Source organism: Pseudopipra pipra, chromosome 2 (genome assembly GCF_036250125.1).
Source record: "Pseudopipra pipra isolate bDixPip1 chromosome 2, bDixPip1.hap1, whole genome shotgun sequence".
Lineage (NCBI taxonomy): Eukaryota > Metazoa > Chordata > Aves > Passeriformes > Pipridae > Pseudopipra > Pseudopipra pipra.
In genome coordinates this window covers 56025701-56049704 of record NC_087550.1, presented here as the reverse complement: position 1 = coordinate 56049704, position 24004 = coordinate 56025701, and the positions used below count along the sequence as shown (strand labels likewise).

Sequence of the window (24004 nt, the reverse complement as noted above, 5' to 3'; positions counted from 1 at the left end):
CTGATATTTTTATAGGCAATAATTAGATTTCCTCACTGTCTGCTTTTTATGGTTATAACAACTTTGTTGTTAAAGCTTCCTCTCTTGAATCAGGTTTTCCAACACCATAATTATTGCAGAAACCTCTTCACCTACTTCTGTTTTAAAATATTTCTGGATAGTATTTCAGGTGATGACTCACTATTACACTGCATTACTATTTCTACAGTTTTCCTCAGAATACCTTACCTGACTAACTTACAATAAAACATTCTCTTTTTCTTGACCAAAGCTCTTATTACAGTATCAAGATGCATGATCTTGTACTTCATGCTATCAAATTTCTTTTACTCTGCTTCCTCAGGATTATTCAGTGATGACAACCAAATGATACTCTCATCTGGTAAACTATCTAACCCTATGTCAGACACACTCATTGGTGAAATATCACAATTTCATAATTCTTTAGTCATATTCCTTTTAGACAGTATTTTGTTTCTTCTACTTTTTATTCTAATAAATAATCTCCCATTTTACATAATATCAAGTATTTTACTGAAGTCAACATAGATTTCATGGAACTGAAAAAAATGAAATTAATAGTCAAAGCTAGCAGATTAGTCTACTACCAATAAATTTATTTTCATTTTATGCTACCGTCATTAACCTCCATGTTTGATTATTCTCTCCTCTATGAACTTTGATGTGGAATTGCCCAAATCATGCTTTTCTCCTCAGTTTCTTAAATATTCTGCAGTCACACAACATCATTATAGCCACAGCAAAACTTGGTAAAAAATGTACTTAGCAAACTTTTAGTTTTAACTCAGTTATGTCAGAATGCAGAAAATTAAACTGGTATTTACAATACGAGAATACAGTACTCTGACTTTTTTCTTTCAACAAATTTCTGTGGAGAATTTTTGCTCTCCTCTTCCCCATCCCCAAATCATTATTTGTGCTTAAAATTAAAACAGTGTTTCATTTAGTTTTTAGACTATACCTGTTTTTTCTTAAACACTAGAAATAATTCTCTAATGTGAAGCAGTACTACCCGTGTGCTCTCTCATTTCTATTGTTGTAAACCTTCTGCTACTTTTTGCATCAGATTTTTCAGCTGATATTTCAGAAATCCTACATGCTGCTGTGTGACAATTTGCTTGGATGTCACAATCTCCTTATCATGAGACTCTTCCTCTTGCCTACAGGTGTTTTTCTTCCCTTGTGCTATTCTGGTCCCTTTATTCTGAGCGAGTGACAGTGACAAGCTGACCTCTAGTCCCATACAGAAAACTATACCACATTATAAAAAAAATTCTGGAAATATACTATTGCTTTTGCCACGCAAACTTCATACTGGACTGATGGAGTTTACTAACTAATTCTCTAAAATTGTCAGCACATTATTGATGTAGCATTTAAAAATAAAGTTAAATGACAAAGTGTAGCCAAAAAAAGCTCAATAACCAACAAAAAAAAAACCCACCTGTATTTTTGGGTGGATTTAGAGCACTAACAAAGAAATATTCCAGAGGCAAAATATTGGAGGTTTCTGTAAACAGCAGCAAAGATCTAAAATATCCATTGAAATATCCATTAACAGTAGCATAAGATCCTGTGATATACTGAGTGTCACACAGTGCTGAAAATACAATATTTATGCTTTATTTCTCCCAAAATGATGATTTCACTTGTCTCTATAGCCATTTCCTGGTTTTATTGCCTTTTTTTCCCCCTTTTTTCCACGTGTGTATGTGTCTAACATATGCATACAAACGGCTTTTGAGATCCTTTTTTTCCACTGGCTCATGAGCCCCCAGACACTCCCTTCTGTAGACATAGCAGACTTCAGCTGCACACGTGAAAGAAACCCCAGCTCTCCAAGCAGAATTTAATTAGTTGTCTCCTATTTTGATTTCAAATATGAACACACTAATGTAGTGTAATTGGTAAACAATGTAGAAGCATTTTTGTACCCAGTTCACTAGAAATAATATTAACATCATAGGCCTTGGACCTTATGCCAACTGTGCCCTATACCACCTACACAAGAGTCCTGACCTGTTGGACTTGTTATACTTCGAGTATATCCTGGATGAAATGCAGTCTGACACCACATCTCTTTTTATAATATAGCATTTAAGCTCAGAACTTGAAAATATGGGAAAAAGCTGAAAACAGAAACACTTGAATGACAAACAATTCACTGATGGTCAGTTATTTGTCACCAGATTGTTACTGAAATAAAGAAGCAGCTGCTAAGGGAAGGAGAAAAAATGGCCAAGCAACGGGATACAGCACCTACCCCAGCACAGGGATCAATATCTCCCAGTGTTGCACAGTATATAGTGATATGGTACAGTGATGGACTAAGAGCTGCCAAGAGCTAAAAGCATTTTATAAAAGAAGAAACCAAATTCAGAGGAGGGAAGGAAAAGAAGACCCTTGCATCAGTTGCAGCTTCCTTCTCTGAAGAGCTCTTGAGCCTCATCACCTGGATCCTTGGGGACCCACAAAGTACTGTGCTGCATGTTGTATATTCACAGCTAATTTATGGTATGATTGTTAATAACTAACTGCTTTGAATATGCAGTGAGAGTGATTAATACTGATTCAGAATGAACCATTAGCATGAAATGGTAATGAATATCATTCTAGTGAAGTTTAAAATAAAACTTTAAAAGTCACAAGATTATCAGTTTTCTACCCAGTCTCATCACTGTAAGATCAAACTCCCTGAAGTGTAAAGGTAGCAAGACACATAAGTCTACATATACATATATATGCATTTGCAGCACTTCTCTACTTATTAAAATTCAGCTTTCGCATCTTCAGGATTCTAAACATCTACACAGTGCATTCAGGTTTTCTTTTTTTTATATTGTCCTTTTCACCACTTTTTTGCAACTGATTTCTGCATAACTCACTTGATTTTTCCTCATCTTTTAGGAGATATCCACATTTTTCCCCTCCAGAGTATATAATTTTGTCTTAATCTCACTAAGACTTAAAACATCATACATTAATGAAATCTTTCAGTAACATCCAGACATTTATGCTCAGGTGAATAAGCATGAAATTAGTAGTATTGAACAGCTTTATCTGAATCTTGATCTGCTTAAAGATCGAACTGTCTACAACAGGTTTAAACAACCCAGGACGCAAGGATCACACCAGGGACTGGCTGTGATCCACAACTTAACTGATGGGCCAGCACAAGATGATAAATAATAGATTACTGACACACTTCAATATCATATTAGAAACTGAAGCACCATTTTGCTAAAAATGTGCAAATACTCAAATTCTTTCTTATATTTGATTTGCTAATTCATGCTTGTAAAAGATGCATATATTTCAATGTCCTAAAGAAATGGAGTATTTCATTTACATTGTGGTAGTTCGTTGTGTAATCAGATCTTAAAACAACTTGCCACATAACACTACTGTGCACAACTTATAGCCACAAACATTAAAAGAGATTATGTGCAACACACAACAGTATTGTAGAAGTTCCACTGGCTCTTAAAGCCAGAATTTTTATATCATGTAACGCACTCAGACAAAAAACCCAACCCCCTCCCAAAAAAAAAACCTGACAAGGTGCAAGGTGACATGTTTAGCTACTTATTTTCAAAAAGTTCATTTTATTATAAAACTATTCAGATTGGAATATGTAAAATTATGGCAAATCTGTAGTGTGCTGGTATAGGACTTATGTCCCAATAGAGCAAGAGCTGTTGATCTGTTAGAGGTAGAGACAGCAGTGCAACAAACATGAATAAATACAAAATTGTAAAAATATTTAAAGGTCCACTTAAACCATATCACCATGAATTTCCTTTGCAAATATATTCAATGCCCCAGGTATGCTATCTTAAATGCTGGACTGGCACACTTTTATGTCTTAGGTGATACATTGGTAAACTGATATATATTTTTACCCCGAGATTTTCAATATTGAAAAAAACAAGTAATTTTCAAATAATTAAAAAAAAACAGTAGCACAAAAATAACAAGCTTTTTCAATCTTGTGAAAGAATGTCTTTCACCCAATTTAGAGTTTGAAATAGACTGCCAATCTAAGAATTGCCTTAATGGACAAATATTTACAACTTCCTCTATTGCTTAGTGCTCAATACTAAGGTAAAATTAGTTGCTAAATACATTACATACTTTCTCAGTCGACAACAAATAGAAAGAAAAAAAGATGACTTTGAAAAAATTTTTCTTCCTTTTAAACAATGGTATCTCAAATCCCTTTTTCCATATGGAATTCTATGCCACTACTTTGTTATACTTCAACATTTATTTTAAGGCTTTACAGTGAATAACTGTCTTGCTTGAAAACCTAATCAACCCAAAACTTCTATTCCTATTACTGTTTACCTCTTAAACCATAAAATTTTGTATTTTCTATTCTGAGTGCCATTTATATAATCACCATTTTGAGCAATCAATTTTTAAGAATATTGTTGCTTTTTTTTCTTACTAAGCAAAGTACAGGGTTTTTTCACTTGTTATAAGGAATGTTTAGTTTGCTTAGCTGCCTCTAAACTAATTTACAAGAGTATTCAATAGCTACTGAAAACATACATTGGCTTCTTTCCATATAAACTAAGGTCTAAGATAGATTTGATATCATTCTTGGGTGGTGTCTTGATATGCAACCAAGTGAATTATAGATCAAGAAACTAGAAGTTCTGAAAGGTGCAAATAATAGTGATTTTTCATTCGGAAGACCTCTAAAAATGGACTTCTGATTGGTAGCAAGTCTTCTGCTTATAATTCATAGCCATCATTCTTGAAAACAACCATTTGAGGCAGAAAAACATCCCATACATAACATTAAAAAAAATGGGAAATGAACTTTGCATTTTAAAAAAGGAATTCTCAAATTAAAGAAAAACAAAACCTATGATAAAATTGTTGCCCTGCTAGCTACAAACATTTTTTGAGGTAAATTTCTGAATGGGCTATCCATCCATAGAATCATGGAATGGTTTGGGTTGGAAGGGACCTTAAAGATCACCCAGTTCCACCCCCCCCCCCTGCTATGGAAAGAGATACTTTCTATTAGACCAGGTTGCTTAAAGCCCCATCCAGCCTGGTCTTGAACACCTCCATGAACAGAGTCTACAACCTCTCTGGGCAGCCTGTTCCTGTGAGTCACAAGCCTCACTGTGAAGAATTTCTTCCTAATATCTAATCTAAATCTGACCTCTTTCATCTTAAGGTCACTCCCTTCTTGTCCTATCACTACATGCCCTTGTCAAAATTCCCTCTCCAGCTCTCTTGAGGCCCCTTTAGGTATTGGAAGGCTCTATAAGGTTTCCTTGGAACCTTCTCTTCCCCAGGCTGAACATCCCCAATTGTCAGCCTATCTTTACAGGAGAGGTGCTCCAGTCCTCTAATCATCTTCATGGCCCTCCTCTGGACCTGCTCCAACAGGTCATCTTTCTTGTGTTAGGGGCCCTAGAGCTGGATGCACCACATCATGTGAGGTCTCACAAGAGTAGAGCAGAAGGGGCAGAATTGCCTCCCTCGACGTACTGGCCACACTTCTTTTGATGTAGCCCAGCCTACCTTGTGCTTGGGATTGCCCTGACCCAGGTGCAGGACCTTATACTTGGCCTTGTTGAACTTCATAAGGTTCACACAGGCCCATATCTCAAGCCTGTCCAGGTCCCTCTGGATGGCATCCCCTCACTCCAGTGTGTCGACTGCACCACACAGCTTGGTGCTGTTGCCAAACTTGCTGAGGGGAACTTGATCTCACCATCCACATCACTGACAAAGATGTTAAAAAGCACCAGTCCCAATACCAGTTTCCTGAGGAACACCACTCGTCACTGGTCCACACTTAGACATTGACATATTGACTGCAAATCATTTAGTGTGAGCCAATTTTTGATCCACTCACTGGTCTATCTATTAGATTCTTGTATCTCCAGTTTATAGAAAAGGATGTTGTGCAGGACAGTGTCAAATGCTTTGTACAAGTCCAAGTAGATGATATTTATTGCCCTTCCCTCATCCACCGTCACTGCAACCCCACCGTAGAAGGCCACCAAATTTGTCAGGCACAATTTGCCTTCAGTGAAACCATGTTGGTTGTCATCAAACAGCTCATTATTTTCCCTGTGCCTTAGCACAGTTTCCACAAGGATCCGCTCCATTATTTTGCCAGGCACTGAGGTGAGAGTGACCCGCCTGTAGTTCTCTGGGTCTTTCTTATTTCCTATTCTAAAAATAAAGGTTATGTTTCCCCTTTTCTGGAACTTAACTGGACTACCATCATTTCTCAAATATGATGAATAGTGGGTTACCATTTCCTCAGTCAGTTCCCTCAGGACCCATGCATTTATCTCGTCAGGTCCCATAGACTTGCACACCTTCAAAGTTCCTTAAATGGTCTGGAAGCCATCTCCTACAGTGGGCAGTTCTTCATTTTCCCAGTCCCTGCTTTCACCTTCCGCAATGAGTCTATTTCGTACTGTAAATCTGCTATAGGAACTTAGAAATCTGTGTAATCTGCAAAATAGTGGAACTACCTGTTGATTTTGGTACAGACTGAGTATAATACAGTAAGGAGTAACTCATGAAGTTTGCACTGCTTTCTGAAAAAACAACCCAAACAAACACAACAATCTTGATGGCCTGAAAATACAGCCTATGAATTTGTGACCCACATCAAAACAAAAGCCCAAGCAATGCATAGCATAAGTATGTTATTTAATAGTATTGAGAAATTTACCATTGACTTAGAAATTCTCCAGCAGGAAAAAAAGCCTTTCCTTGTGACATAGAATGCTGATATAATAATAACAGAATGCATATATATGTTAATATTTTTATCTCATGCTGTCCTAATGTTTTTAAATATTGTAGGTGGAGGGATCCTGCTTTTTCATGAATATAGATTAAACTTCACATTTACAATTTGGTTTCTAGCTTTTTTTATTTTGAAGTGAAATTGTCTATGAAAAAAACTGAATATAGTTTCAAAAATGAGAAAATGGATACATTGCTTGTAAAGCTGTGGTGAGTTAATGTCTTCTAGAAGAAGAAAAATCTACAGTTTTATAGTGTTATTATAGACTATTACCTGTAAGGTCTGAGCAAATTAGAGTCAATCAAGTAAAACAGCAGCCTGGATAAATGCAATCTAATTCTTTACAATATCATAAAATAAGAAATTAGTAAATTTTACTAAATTACCAAAATATTTTGTGTCTGGAACACTAATAGAAAAGTAGGAAAGTCATTATGTTCAAAAGAAGGGACAGCTTTAACTATATAAATCTTCAGGAACTGTCATATCAGTAAGCTCATTAGCTGCAATGAAAGTTCCTCCTGCTGATCTACGAGTACTTAAAAAACAGGATTTGTTATACTTCAAAGTAAAAATGTACATGTACTATAACAATGAATTAAATCTACTTCCAGTATTACAAAAGTAGAAACAAAACTTTTAGCATACAATGCAAAAAAATCCCCAAATTAAATATCCTGAAGTAAACTACACTTTCAAAGGTTACATGTGCCTTGTTGCTTGCCTGTAAAAGTTATATTTTAAAAAATATCTTTTTCCTAATTCAGTGATTAATTTACATACTGTGAATACTTGATCATTTATGAAATACTAAAAAATACATGTTAGCTTCACAATTAACAGACCTTGTCACTTCTCTTAAAGTCTTGCAAGCTATTTTAACAGCTTACTGTACAATCACTGGACAATATTTAATGAAATTAAATGAGTAAGAATGTTTTTTTTGAAAAGGATAAAAAGAAAATGAATTGCTGAATGTTGCAATGTTCCAGTGGTCACCACTTTGAATAAGAAATACCTTGAGAGAAAAGGTTAAAAATGAGCAAGTATAAAATAAAAAAATATGAGGCATGCTACAAATGGGCTGGCTGATACAAGGACACATGTCAGGGAGGAATTAAAAAAAAAAAGGCATCTTTTTAATAACTTGTTTTGAGAAACCTATAGAAGACTCAACAATTACTTGAAGGTGATCAATCCAAAACAAAAAAATGCATAGTATAGTTCCATTTTTATACAGTATGTTCAGCATCAAGTTTTCTGTTAATATTGTTCAAATGACATATAAACATCTACCACATTAATTTTGATTTATAATTTAAAGGACACTCACAAATAATACTTTTATGCCACATATAAAATGTGAAATTATTGTATTTGAACACATGACTATGCAGACAGGGAATAGAATCAGCTCGATAAAAACCGGCTTACAACAAAGGTATGGGAGAATAGAATATTCTTATCCAACTTTGTTCTCCGAAGTAATTTTTAAAAGTAATTCTGAAGAATAAATCAGCAAAGTTCAGCAAAACCATGAAGGGAATGGCATTCCACCACCTATACAAGGCCCTAACCTTTGCGAGGACAAAAGGTAGAGAAGAGAATTTAGAAACAAGAACTGGAACAAAATACAACCTATATGGCTCACAGGAAAATTGACCATTATATTAGTATGATACAAAACCAGAAAAGAGGGATGTTATCTCCTTACCCAACAACTTTGAGGAACAAAGCAGCATATATGTGAACAGAACCTTTCTATCAGATGACAGGAAAAACCCAGGCTGACTTCCTCCCTTTTGTACTATCAGGAGCCTGTAACCCCTTACATGCAACATTTGGATCCAGTAGTTTTCCAGATTTACTGGAAGTCTGAACTGCCTCCAATAAAGCAACCCAGGATGGATTATTCCTGTTAAACCCTAAGTACAGTATCTAGGAATGGAGGAAATGCTCTAAACCCTCGATACCAAATTCTGTTCTACCACAACCAGTATTTTTTTCTGGAATATGCATATTTGACTAGATAAAAGATTTTTTATGACTTCCCCTCTATCACTCTCCCTAGTAGCCATAATGATGGCTTGTAATATCTGCTGTAATATCTGCTATAATTTCTCAACTCTCTGTAGAAGCCTCAATACAAATCATTCTTAGTCAATTTGTTAGACTTCATCAGCATATCAGTAAGTTACATGAGACCATATGTTGGATGTGACTGAACACAACTACAGATTCACAGACATTTTTTTAACTGACCTTTGGTAAACTCAAGCAAAAATATCCACTTCATTAAAAATTGACTGTGCAAAAGTTGGTGCATAGTAAATCAACTTGCTTCATAAAAAGGTATTTTTGCAGAAGGACTAAAAAGTTTAAAAAAACCCCATGAGCTACAGCCTCTGTGATCTGTTGCATTTTCCAAAACTCCAATGCAGCAGGAGTCTTTCAAAACAGAATGGAGTTTTGCAAGTAAGGAAACAAGTATAAACAAACACTCTATACACTAACCTGTTAACGATATCCTAAGCCTTTGTCTTTTTCATACAATAAAACTGAAATGCAAAATTTATCTCATAATACACTGAAGCAAATTCAATATATAAACTTGAAAACATGATCATTGATTTCCATCTTACAACATACTGAGTGAGATCAAAGATTCATCTAATCATTTGCAGATAGCTAAAAAAGCTATCTGGACTAACTGATAATTTTACTGACTACTCTTTGAAAGGTCAGTGTTTTATATCCCAGAAGTTTTCCAGAAGACAGTCAAAAGTGTCTGTCAGTCATACAAGATGACTGTCTATGCTGAAAATAATGGCTTCTAATAAGAAACATTTTAGTTTTCCTGTCTGATATAAAAAATTCAACCACAATACAGACAATAGCATCATGGTAATGAAAAAAAAAAAATCAGTGACCAGTTAACACTGCAAATTATGATGAAAATGTTAAATTCATATACAGCAGAAACTGTTTCTACTTCCAGTACAAACAGTTAGGTGAAAGGCTTGAAACATTTGACAGCTATTTAGAAGTAACTGAACTTTTAAGTGGTTATAATGCACGAAGTAAAATTGGAAACTTTAAGAACTAGGACACCAGGAAGTGAACTCTATGTAAAGGACCAGTATCTCAAGTTCTTCATCAGAAGCAGGTTTTGGAAAGTTGTAATTTGTGGCAGGGAGACTGACTGAGACATAAGAGTGATGCTACCTAGAGCAATCTAGACAAACAGTGATACTTTCCAAACTGATATAAACTAAAAAAAATATTAACCAAGACAGCCATCTGATTTTTTTTTCCTGACAGAGTAGGACAGTGCTGAGGTTAATGTCTTACTCAGTGTTTAGTCTGCTTAAATTACTTAAACTGTGATAAAATATGGAAAAGACATTCTTAATTAAAAAATTAATTGCAAAAAAATGCACTGATCTCTATACTGAGATTTACCATATTCTATACCGCGTGACGAAACAGTAAAATTTTTCCAGACTTTCAATGCTACTGTTGCATGAAGAACACACATGCAGGGAAGACAAAACTGTTCCATGTTTTGAAAAAATAAAATAAAATTAAGTGACAGCATGCCAGCCTTTCTGCATTTCTAAATTAAAAGACACTGAGTGATACACTTACTGTATAAAAGATTCAAAGTTGGAATTAAGTTCTGTTAATAGAAAAGAACTTTTAAAAGAAATATATTTTGGAACATGATTCTAGAAGACATGATAGAAGAAATGTAATGGTAAATCCTGTAGTAAATGTTAAAGGACCAAACAATAAGTATCTTCAAGACCATTCGCAGCAGCTCAAATTACTGATCCATGATATAGACCATTATTGTATATTTTTTAAATATTGTTTGTAAAAAACAAGCATCATTCCAGGCACAAGACACTCTAATGTATCAAAACCAAAACTTTTAGTTAGTTACACAAACCTTTACTAGCTTTATCTAAATGCTGAAAATCCTCGACAAAATCCAGGACATCCTGATAGCTTTCTTCACACACTTCTACGAGAAAATGTAGCAATGTTGTTTTCTGATCTGCCGACTTTGTGTCTCTCAGCTAGGAAAAAAAAATAAAATGTAAAAACACTGAGAAAAATACAGTTTGATAATTAATATATATTACTAACTATGAATCCAAGAAAGGTAAGAACAAACTGTTGAAGTGGTAGTTTTTTTTAAAAAAAACCAAAGTAATGGGCTGTTTAATTTCCCACCTTGCTAAAAACCCCTAGGAAGATCAGACTAAGTTTTTTTTAAGTCTATGACATATTTGAGTTCAGTACTCAAAAACAGTACACATATCTCTTTTAAAAATGTAATTATTTAAACAATACAGGAGTATTTGCAAAACTGTGAACAAACACATAAAAGCCTAAAAAAAAAAATCAGAGCTAAATCATGTTTCCTCGTGCATGAAATTAACTCTAGCCTAACAATATTTCGGCAGTGGAAGCTACACAGCCTCAACCTGCACAAGTGCTTCTTGTTATCAATTCTCAATACAGTAAATAAGAGTTTAGAGATTTCATTGTTTAAAAAAGTTGACTTCAAAATCTCTTAAGTATAAACCTTTTTGAACCCTTTATACATCTCATATTTTTTTTAAGCCTGGCCATTTTAAAACTTGCAGCTACTTGTGTAAAAACCACTAACAATTGACTACTGACAAACACTCAGCTATACATTTCCGTTGTAGTCTTACATTTGAGTTGTCCTAAATCAAAGAGATTTTGACCAATAGAAAATGACATCACATATGAAAGTGTTTCTTTGCTACTTAAGGACTATTTCTAGATAAAACAATTTAGCAGGAAAAGTATATAATTTGTGCACATAGGTACAAAGTAAGCATAAGTACTAAAGGGCTACCACAGTTGCACTAAGACTTGTACAACATCTGAATATCAAGGCACAAAGTTTTTAGCACAGTATCACAACAAGGAATTAACCTGAAAAATTATGTTAGTTTGTTTCAGCTTCAAGACTGTTCTTTAGTTTGGTTAACATGAAAAATACAAGTGATCAAAGTTCAACAATATGAGTAATTACAGCAACAAGGCAGAAAGGAAAAATTACCTCTCTTTCTAAAGAGAAGTGAAAACCAGAAACAGAGCTGTATGGGAATTTTTTTCAAATCAGGAACTAAGAGCAAGATCATTCCCAATTTGAATACACATACCCTTTTTTTTCCCCATGGTTGCAAATTTCTTATAAAGAGATTTTTTTTCATTCAGTCATCACTTAAAAAATATTTTAAATTATCGGATTAAAAATCCAAATTATATTGCTTGTTTTTTCTGTACTTTATGTAAATGAAAATGAAGAATTTTGGATGGTGGCTGTCACTGAGGTTAATATTTCCTACTTCACTGTAAAAAGTCAGTGATTATTTTCAAAGATCAAAATTATACTATCTTAGTACAGTGAGATATACTCTTTCAGAATGTGTATGTTTCCTTCAGATAAGTTGATGTGAGACACAATTTTCAAAATAAACAGAAAATGCAACACATATATATCAACACCAAAACCATATTTTAGGATCCTTACTGTATGCAGTGTTACAAAATAAGTTACTTCTACTGTATTGGGAATCTTGGTGAAGGATACCTCATTAACACCACACAAAATTTCTACAATGTTACACTGCTTAAAATACACGTAGTTAACAAAAGTTAGCTATAAATACGAACCTGTGTTATAAACACACACATAATTTTAATACATGAGTATTTAATAAATGACTGAGTATTAGCATATCGATATCATATCTCTCTTCTGAGAATATGCATGGGTGCTCTCTGATGTAGAAGAACTATTACAGTTCAATTCTACATGAAGCAGGGAAAAAGCAGGATACAGAATTATATTCTGCAAAGTGGAGAGTTCATATAATCTCCTACGCATAGCTGGGCACGAATGAAGAAGAGCAGATAAATTGCATATCCTTTAAATATTACAGAAACCAATATCTTTGAAGGACAGAAGTAATGGAAAATTTCTCAGGTTGTAAAAAAAACTACTGAAAACTGCTGTGCAGACAACCAAACAGTCCGCATTTTGCAGCCTTCTAGATTTGGGCCGTGGAGGAACGCTAGTTCGGGTGGGTTATTCTCCTGTTTTAATACTAATATTTTTAATATTAGTTTAATATTAGTTCATTATTCTCAGAACAGAAGAGATTAGGCATCAACCAAGACACTACACATTATTAAGAAAATCCCAAAAATTACACATACATAGTTTTACCTCTGTGTTTCCAGACAAAGTGATCTGTCAGTGTAAAAGACAATTTCATACCCAGTGAAGGCTTGGCACTCACGGACTTCCTAAATGAGGCCACAATTGGACGAGGTAAGTTAAGAATTGGTGACTAGTACCCTGATACACATAGGATAGTAAATGCAAAATCCCAGTGTTTTTCTCTGAAAAAAATCTGTCAACCTTCAAAAGTACAAGTAGTTGATTGTAGGTTGCATTTGTTCTGGGATATCTAGTGACAGAGATCTGAAATTTTACAGATGAATTCAAAGTTGCTTAGACTTGGTGGTCATAGTTGCTCTGCCTCACAGCAAAATCTGTAATATTTCATTTTCTGGGGTTTTTGTTTTGTTTTGTTTTTTCTCGTAATAGAACAGCTCAGCTTGGAAGGCACCTTTAAAGACTATCTAGTCCAAACCCCTTGCCATAGGCATTCACATTCAGCAACCATTAAGGCTGCATTATCTTCCCTCCCAAAAAGTTTTTACACACCACGGTTTGGTATTTACAATCTAGCATGAAGTGAAGTCAAACGAAATAGATACAAAATCTGTGTCATTAGAACATCATTTTTGTACTTGCACATTTCTTATGTAAATGAAACATATGACATTATCTCTTTATGCAAAAATTAAGTCCTGAAAAGAGTAAACTAGTCTCAGCACTTCCAATCACACAGCATGACATAATATCAAAATTACACCATAATAAACATTTTGACAATAGGAAGCAAATTACCTTTTTTTTGGTGTTTAAAGCTTTGTATCTATTTATCTACTTCACCTACAGCCTATTGGTAGTGATCAACATTTCTCTTGAGCATAAATGAAGCGCATATTCCTCTTCTTTCTTTTCTATACTAAATACACCCAAATGTTTTTTTCCTTAGATTAAAAGTTCTACATATGGATTTTCACCAGTCAGTCTATATATTTTTCGCAGTAATTCAGACAAGACTTCACTTCGATCCTCAGCCTAGTTCTCTTCAACATCTTTGGTAATGACCAGGGCTTTAAGGAATACTAAGCAAGTTTGCAGATGGCACTAAACTGGGAGGAGCTATTGACTCCCTTGAGGGCAGAGAGGCCCTGTAGAGGGACCTCAACAAATCAGAGAGATGGGCAATCACCAACCATATGAAGTTTAACAAGGGCAAGTGCCGGATTCTGTACATGCGACAGGGCAACCCTGGTTGTATGTTTAGACTAGGGAACAAGAGGACAGAGAGCAGCACTGCGGAAAAGGAACTGGGGGTGCTCTGGCAGCCAGGAGGGTCAACCATGTCCCAGGGACCATCAGGCAAAGCATCACCAACCAGTCAAAGGAGGGGATCATCCTGCTCTGCTCTGCACTGGTGCGATCTCACCTTGAATATGGTGTGCAGTTTTGGGCACGGCGATATAAAAAACACATTAAGCTGTTAGAGAGCATCCAAAAGAGGATGAAGAGTCTGGAGGGGAAGTTGTATGAAGAGTGGTTGAGGTCACTTGGTTTGTTCAGCCTAGAGAAGAGGAGACTGAGGGGAAACCTCATTGCTGTCTTCAATAATCTCAGGAGGGGAAGCAGAGGGGCAGGAACTGATCTCTTCACTCATGACCAGTGACAGAACTAGAGGATACAGTACGAAGCTGAGTTGGGGGAGGTTTAGGCTGGATATCAGGAAAAGGTTTTTAACCCAGAGGGTGTTTGAGCACTGGAACAGGTTCTCCAGGGAAGTGGTCACAACATCAAGTCTGACAGAATTCAAGAAACGTTTAGCCAACACTCTCAGGCACGTGGTATGATTCTTGTGGTGTCCTGTGCAGGGCCAGGAGTTGGACTTGATGATCCTGATGGGTCCCTTACAGTATACTCTATGTTTCTATTTTAACTATAAGATCCTGGATTATCAAATGCATTTCATGACAGAGCTCTGTAGAGTGAGTCAGGACTTGGAGCCCTTGTTCTGAAATTCTGCCTAGCCATTCACTCCTTACTTTCATTATCTGCACACATCATTTCTCTTTCCTATGTGTAATACTCCAAGGTTACCTTCAAAATTTTCATATTCTAGATCTTAATAAATTATTCCTCCAAGATAAATTCTGACTTTTGATCCTGCTCTGCAAACTGCTTGTAAAAATTACCTTCACATTGTTTTCATATTTCTTTTTTTGTTGTCTTGTGCATTAAAAATAGAGAGAAAATAAACAGACCCATAACAGATTTTTGTAAAACCTAAGAAGTAAATGCACCTAACTGGAGAGTGAACCTTTAGTACTTTCCTTCTGAATATGTTTCTCAACAAATTGTATTTCTCTAGGTGGATGACCCATGCTTAATGTTTACTTTAGACTAGGGAAAGTATATAACTTATTCTCTATGAATATTTATGTCATAGGTATCACATTCAACACTCAAAAACCACAGTGAAAGAATTCTTCCGAAATATGGCAGCATAAGGGTGATTAAAGAATGTAGAAGTTAATATATTGTATTTTCTCCTGTGTGAAAAGATAAAGAAATGGGAAGACAGAGTACATACAAACTTCCAAATAATTCCTTTCTCATAAGAACTATTACATATATGGTGCTCTCTGTAGATTTTGCAATAGTCTCCCAGAGGGCACAGGAAAAAAAATAACAGTAAATATGGGGAAGATAATTAGGATTAGAATGGATTATAAATTAACATTCAGAAAAGTATGGATGCTTTCTTGTATTTACCTTATGCAAAAGTTGAAAGAGTGAAAATTTAAGAAAAATTAGAAGAAACAAGAAACTGATGAAACTGAGCAACAAAAGAAGAGAATTATATGAGCAGAAAATGTATGTCCAAGAGAAAACATAACTGTATTAAAATATATTAAAATGTGATAGATATCTTAGAAGTGCTCAGACATTAAAACTACACCATTACTCTGATCACAGTGATATAGTCCTTTCACAACCTTACTTTGTTTGGATTTGGATTTTTCAGTATTCCCCCAAAATAGAATCATCTAAAAATTTAAATGCAAGCCCATCTCAAGATGACTAATCACAGATTAGCTGTATTGTTCAAACCATCAACTAATGCTAAGAATAACGAAAAAAATAGAAAACAAATAACTGCAGGAAAAACATAAAACCAAGTATTTAAGCAGCATAATAAAAACAAATGAAAAAGTGAATGTAATACTCAACATGAACTTTCAAAACTCACTTTACATAGGGAGCTGAGATTATATCCGAAGGTCTGTGCATTCCGAGAACCTGCATTCATGTAGTTTCCCATTAACAATACTAGTTCCAGCAGCTTGCTAAAGCTTTTACTCTTCTTTATCTCTTCACAGGCAGCACTGACAGCCATGATGTCAGGTTTGATGTTATTCACCTGCTCCTCAAACTGAAGCTTAAAAAGAATAGCACTGAGCCGTGGCCGTAGTCTCTTCACGTTGCTCATCTGATTGAAAAGAAAAACAGGAGATTTCCTTTAAAATTCATCGTATACTTTGGCACTGTACAAATGCATACAATCTGAAATGATTTATTGGTGTGACAGGCTTGAAGAAGCAATATATCTGCTATAACTGATAGCAAATGAATGAATGAATGAGAGACACTTGGGTAAGCAACTGAAATCCCATCCTGTGGTTAATAGGAACTGCCCCCATCCTTTCCAAATAACTAGTATGTGTAAGCAATAAAAGATAAAGTGTCATCATATATCACATCTGTCAACACATATACCAAATCCTATAAAACTAATCCATGTTTATGACCCAGTAGTTGCAAAGAAATGAAAGTAGTTCACAAATTTCGTATAACTCAGGATGTACCAAAACAAGGCAAATCTCATTTTCTGGTGCAAATATTTGAAAGCTGATTCCAATAACAGCTTATTATAAACTTGCAGGAATATAACAGTTTTGAAAAATCTCAGCTATGAAACATGTAATATAGCATATGCTAGTATATACCAATATTCATATCCCACTATACTACTGTACACTCACCTAATACAGTTAATTAGGTACAGCAGAATGCTCCCAGGAAAACAGTAGCTTATGTAGATCATACTCAAAAGACTTGGCCTTTTCTATGGTTTACTGGTCATGTATTTTCAACGGAAGTTTCAATCTTCCTAAACATTAAGTCACTCAATTCTCACTCCAGACGTATTTTGCACATTTTTTAGTACATCCACAGTAGAAACACTAGTCTCAAATTCTTCCATGAGCTACTTATCTCATTTTTCCCTATCCCTGTTTTCCCATCAATTTCATGAATTCCATAAGATCTCCTTCCCCATACTTTTCTTTTTCCTTCTCAAGGCAAGGTTCAAGACAGTAATTCCTTGACAATTTCTGAAATCCTAAACTAATTTTGTTTTGCTGGGTTTTTTTCCTTAATAAAGAATATGTTATGGTTTCCAGATATCAGTACTTCTCAATGCAAGAAAAGAAGCAATAATATTGGCACTTCTCCAACAAAGTAATAGCCTTCATATAGTGGCATTAAACTCAGGCCTTTAAATTGGAAATATCCCCCTCTAGACCACAGCGACACCTAAGGTTCTATAGAATATTTCTCAACCGTATCTAGTCTATCAATGTGAAAATTCCTCTGACAGTGCAAAGTTCCTAAGTCATATGGTACTGATCATCTCAAAACAGACTCTGAAAAGGGCAATGGTGACACTCCTTCCATTTTCAATATAAAGTGAAACTGAAGGTTGTCTAATCCAAACGGTTTGATATAGAAGCTAAAGAGGATGGAATTTACAGTCTCTTTTATTGGTTTTACTGTGACAGTAGAAGAAAATAAATTCAGGTGGAGTGAACATTTTATGTTACTAACCCACTTCAGAAATGCCTGCCTAGCTGTGCATCCACCTGATGATGTCCCATTGAAGTAAACATACTATTTGCATTTTAGTTCATATATGAAATCTTGGTGTAAAATAAGAAATCCTTTCCACTAACCATACTTTGTTTTTCATCACAAAGCAGAGTACAGAAACAGGACGTCTTTCAGATTAAACTAGATTGAAAATCACCTGTTGTTCTTTAGTCCGCAGGCTGTCTCCAGCCTGGTCCTAAAGTCAAACACTTAAAATGTACAGTTTGAACATTATTAGCTCAGTGCCCACTGTAGGCAGATATTCTGTTCTTATAATACATGAAATAGCATCCAATAACTGTGGTAAAATTTGTACTTACGTATGAATAAGCAAGGATAATGGGACTTGAATTTGAATAAGGCATTTCGCAGTGAAACAGAAACAGAAATTCCTAAACTACACATAAAATTAACATAGTACTCTTACAACTTTACACCTAATTTAAGAATAACTACCTAAAAGAATATTAAGGTACTGGACAGAGGCAACTGTTATGAAGTCATTCTCCCAGCTCCATCACGAAGAATCACTCTTAACTACTTTTCCTCGATTATTTTACTAGATTTGTACATGTACTATTACTTCTTAGCATATTGAGAACAATATTCCTAATTTTAAATTTGGTTGTCTGGTTAGCCAGGAAAAATTGAGACTAGACTAGAAAAAACCCACAAAGCTTCATTGAAGTTATACAGATTTTTAATATTTGTCCCTACTCAGGGTGCAATAGAGATGATTCATTAATATTAAACCATAGAAACTAACAAAATGCAGTGTAAGGTGCATTGATTTTAAATGGTACCAAGCTCAAGACACTACAGAATCAGCAGAAGATGTATCATTTATTGAGTATTGGCTTTTCAGACAGGCAGATCCTTGATACTGAAATAATCAGATACTTTAGACCACAAAGATGTGTTGTACAAACATGAGCATGCACCTATGCGTAAAAGGTGCAAAGTTTTCATCAGAATCACTTGAACTACAATAAATTAAGATGTCCCATATGTGAGTATGTAATTCTTAAGGATGAATGCAGAAATACATACTCTAAAAGATTAGAAACCGAAATGCCAGAAACACAACAGAAATGCCACTGGGTTATTATTATTATTACTAGTAGTAATAGTGTCATCCTCCTCATTATTATTCAAAATGGTCTGAAATCCATGCACAATGCATGTTGTTGGTACTATTTGTTTACCTGTTTGACAAATCAATTATTGAGAAGGGTAGAGATGGAGAGTTGCCTTAGTAATATATGGCTTTCTTTGTGACATGTAGTCTATAATTATATTCAAACTAAAATCCATACATCTTACCACAAGAGATGCTAAGAATTTAAGTGTTGCAATGTTGACAGGCTTCTTTTAATGTCCTATATTTTTTTATAATGAGCATATAAGGCTGTCCGTAAGGCTACTTAAGTCTTTACAGTGGAATCCTGAAAACAGACAATCCAAATAACTAAAAGGGAAGCTGAATTAGGAACTTACACAAGTCAGAGAACTCAGTGTAAGGGTAATGAATAGTCCTATTTCTCAAGTAATAGCATACAAGAATAGTTTGACTACATGTAAGTCCAAATGGGAACTGACACGAGTTGAGCTGCCCAGTAGTAACTCTCACAGATCTCACATCCAACAGCAAAGACAGCTTTTTCTCTCAAATACAGCATAAATCATGAGGCAACTACAAGAGTGTGCAATCTGATATATGTGTACTTTCAATGTCTCCTTTGTTGATGTCAAGTAAAGGAACAAGTCTCAGAAGCTACACTAACACTACATTTTGATCACTGAAGAGGATTCATTCCTGTCACAAGCTCATAGAGAAAAACACTGCAAGGGCTTCAGTTTCATACTTTCCTTAAAAGGATCAGCAGTGCTGAGGCTGTCAGACCACCTGTAAGTGTTCCCATCCAAAAAGTAAAATATCAGTTATAGCCAAGCCGACCAAAGAGAGTAAACTGGAATGGCGTCCCCTGCGAATGCCTGTGGAGAATGTATGGCTTTCACCACTGCAACGTCAGTGAACTCTACAGAGTGCAGAGGTAAAAAGTGTGAATCCCTGACTCTTTTCTTTAGACTCAGGCACTTGAAAAGCAAAAAAAAAAGCTTCAAATAAGGAAGGACTGATACCTTAACAGATGTTTTATCATGTTTAAAGAAGATAAAAGAACATGCTGCTCAGTTTGAAATGGACAGCCAACATGCCTAAATCTTGGTGAAGACCAGCAGCATTCTGGAAAGATCAAACAATACTTCAGTGTATGGAAAGTCAATTCACGATAAAAGAATAGTATTTTTGTTGAGATGTTTTTATGGCTTTGTGGAAATAGTACATCTTTCTTCACCTTTGACACACTCTTTTTTCTCAAATAAATGATAACAAAGCAAAGAACTGCCAACTCAAAATTAAAATTACAAGAAATCAGAAAGTCTTTCTATACATATACACACACACATATATATATGTATACATGCAAGCCATTGAGTTCATGACTTTTCAGTTGTATTAGCAGTGATAGAGGGCATGTTCTGCTACTCTGTTTCTTCAGCTTGAATTATAAACAGCTTGAATTTGCACTACTGACTGTCCTGCAAATCCAAGATTTTCCTAAAGGATATTCGGGTCAGAAACAAAGGGAGTGTATTTTAAGTGACATAAGGACAACATCTATCAATTACCTCCGAGCTGCATACAGGCAGCCTTCCCTTGTCTAGTGGATGACAGTGCATTGATACACAGTGCAGAAAATCCCTGGCACTGTTTAGGATTGCATTATGTTCAACAAAGATGGACCAGTAAGGTCAGTGAGCAGATCTCAGAATTGCCAATGGGGGCTACAACACAGCTGTCAAAACAAGCTGAGTTTACAGTCTTCATGCTGAAATTTGCAGAAAGGTATGTTCTACTAGAAAAAGAAAGGGGTATTTTTTTTTTCTTTGCCTTATCCAAAAAATACAGTTAGATGTACTGACATATTGATTAGTCTGGAATGCAGAGAAAGCTTCTGTTTCTCTAGGTTGAATCCAGACAATGATATTTTCCTAAAAAGGTATCATCCAAGAAGAGGCTGAATTTCCCAAATTCTTCTATTTTTAACAGGCCTAACAGATGTCTGAAAGGCTATTTTCATTAAAGACACATATGGAGCAGATGCCACTACACTGAAAAGCTTTCCTCATGGGAAACCAAGTCAGGAGTTTAATATAAATAAAAAACATCTGTAAAACCTCTAATTCATGCAGATAGCAAAAATAAATAAATTTATACCAGAAATCAAGGGCAGATATCATTGAGGAATTTAAAATCAAATAATACATCAAACCACATGGAGAAAAGTTTCTAAAAGTAAATCACATGTAGCTGCATTCCATATGGAAAATCTGATCAGCTTAACTCCAAAATAAATGCCTCATTTTCTGTCTGGCTACTACCAGGAATCCATCTCCTAATGAAAAGCAAGTCTACTACACAGAATGTCCCAAAATATAGACCATGATGAAGGTACAGACGCATGATCAAGGTGTGGATGGGAATGTCTGAAAACCATGACAGCAGGTTTAATACTTCCCATCAGGTTGAACCATTGCAACAATTCCCGCATAAAAGTGGAATTTCATATTACTTAGCTATTGAAGCAGTGGTAACAGACCAGCTGATTATGATGTCTTTCATGTGACAGACATGACCCATTTCAAAAAAAGCTCAGGCCTCCAGCAGATTCATATCTAGTATCATCTCTCTACTTACCCAACAAGGTATGTCCCAGTTAATTTCCTAAGCAGGAAGGTATGATGATGACACTACTGGTAAGGAAAAAAACACTCCACTGTAGATCTTCTGTAGTTCTGTCAGTAGTGAATTCAGAAACGACTGGGGAATTTTTAACCATACGGTTATTTACTGTATTTGGAACTACAGATAATCTGTGGCAAAAACAGTCTGACATGAAATGTCACATAAGTGGATGCTGTGGAAAACAGCTTGCTTACCTTGGAGAAAGTTCCTCAGTTCTACAAAATGATCACAAGGAAAGCAAGCCCTAGCACTTGGGCAATTTTAAGCTCTAGGGATTTAAGAGGTACTAACCAGTCTCAAGACTCTTTCAGCACAGCTGCCCTATGCTAGCCAGTCATTTGAATACCTCACTTGATTTAGGTGGCTAAATTCCAAGAAACTCTTGAAACCGTTGAGACTCAAAATGGTAGGATCATGTACTGATCACAGTCCTTACTCAAAACATCAGTGTTTTCTTTATGATGTTTAAAGCACAACATGAACAGTCAGACTAGCTTCCATCACTAGTGAAGAAAAAACATCAAATCAGATCCAGGACAGGCTCTCGAGACATTTACAGGAATCTGCAAAGTGAATGGCTGAAGGCACAAGATGGGGACCCTTCAGAGAAACAACCTTCCTGATCTGAAGTTGCAGAGGTATCTGCCAAGAAGAAAACTGAGCTAGCCTATGTGTGTGCTAGAACAAATAACAACCACTCACTTCCACCCATCTGAATTAACATCAGACAACAGTTAAGACAAAATTTTTTAAACTAGTCTTTAGACCAACTATTCAAAATAGTTTTACTGGAATTAAACAAGGATAAGAATAAGACCTGCTGGTACTGAAACATTTACAGGAGTACTTCTCTATAATTTGGCATCACAATCTTTCAGTGATGCAAAGGAAGTAACATAATCCAATCCAATCCAATGGCAATTGCAAACAGTCAGATCAGCGCAGATCAGAATGGCCTCTTTCAGAAGGTATTTCTGGAGCTTTGTTCTCCACCCTTATCCAGGTTCAAGGATTGAAATACATCAACATTATAGGAGTTAAGGATGTTCTCCTTCTAAACAACTTCAGTAATTTGGCTGCAATTCATCATAAAGAATTTTTAACTCTCAGGGATGGTATATAATAGAAAGTTAATCTCTGATAACACTCCTGGGAAGGCTGAAAATACTGATAAAGAACACTGACAAGGTAGAGCAGCAAATACATGACATCTAGAAGACACAGAAGATAAGGTTTACCAATAGAAATTAGCTTAATCAAAATATCTCACCTCAACACTTCAGAATTTTAAACAAACCAAAATGCCCCTAGGTATGGCTGTATCCAAGAATCAAGTATTACGGAAAGGCAGAGCACACCTCTGCGGAAATAGTGATGGTATGATATTTTCCAGACAACAGTGAAAACACATTAATACATTTTGAGTTATACTCAATGAGGACATCCAGGTGAAACCACCAGCCGAATATGGAATTGATCAATTTAAGTGTCTGCTGAATTATTTAAGACAAACTAGCCTTCATCAGGACTCACTCTAATCTTCAATTTACTCCAGTGAAATCTTTTCCTTTGGTACGAACTCATTAAAAACACATCCATCAACGAACAAGCTGTGAAGCCACACGAGGATCGCTTGCCAAATTCTATTTGGGTTAGCTATCAGTGTATTTCACTACGTCGGAGCATTAATTATTTCTGAAACAATATTTTGTAATTCCCTCAATTTTATCGTTCAGTAAATGTAAGTGATCAAGGAAAAATTTGTTCCTTTTTTTTCACTACCAGACAATATGGGAACAACCTTCCAAATATCTCAATTCATAAGAAAAGAAATAAAGCAGAAGCTATCACATGTGGCTTTTGAGACAGTATTCTCAGGTGGGAGACTGCTAGTACACTTGCCTACACGCGAGGTCAAATGTCTACTAATAGCATCCTGTCAACTAATAGCAACTTTTTAGATCAGAAGTGTTTATAAACAACATCAAAATTGTGATTTTTTTAAGCACAATTGTATTTATGGATATCAAACCACATAATAAATTTAATATGGTCCAGGACCATTTTACACTACTAAGGATTATGGGCACTGATGAGTCTACATAACATCATAGAATGGTTTGGGTTGGAAGTGACCTTAAAGATCATGTAGTTCCAATCATCTGCCATGGGCAAGGACACCTTTCACTAGACCAGATTGCTCAAAGACCCAACCAACCTGGCCTTGGACAAT

The 24004-nt window shown here is 35.5% G+C and overlaps 1 protein-coding gene across 6 annotated transcripts in view; it reads right to left on the bottom strand.

The window, feature by feature from the left end:
* The window catches only part of DIAPH3 (diaphanous related formin 3), a 209378-nt gene that overhangs the window by 89668 nt on the left and 95706 nt on the right, over positions 1 to 24004 (bottom strand). For all 6 annotated transcript variants that reach the window (XM_064645581.1, XM_064645582.1, XM_064645580.1 and 3 more), the window contains 2 exons: positions 16285 to 16524; positions 10767 to 10896 (listed from right to left, as the gene is read on the bottom strand). In XM_064645581.1, the coding sequence (XP_064501651.1) occupies positions 10767 to 10896; positions 16285 to 16524 (370 nt within the window). The remainder of the gene's footprint in view (positions 1 to 10766; positions 10897 to 16284; positions 16525 to 24004) is intronic.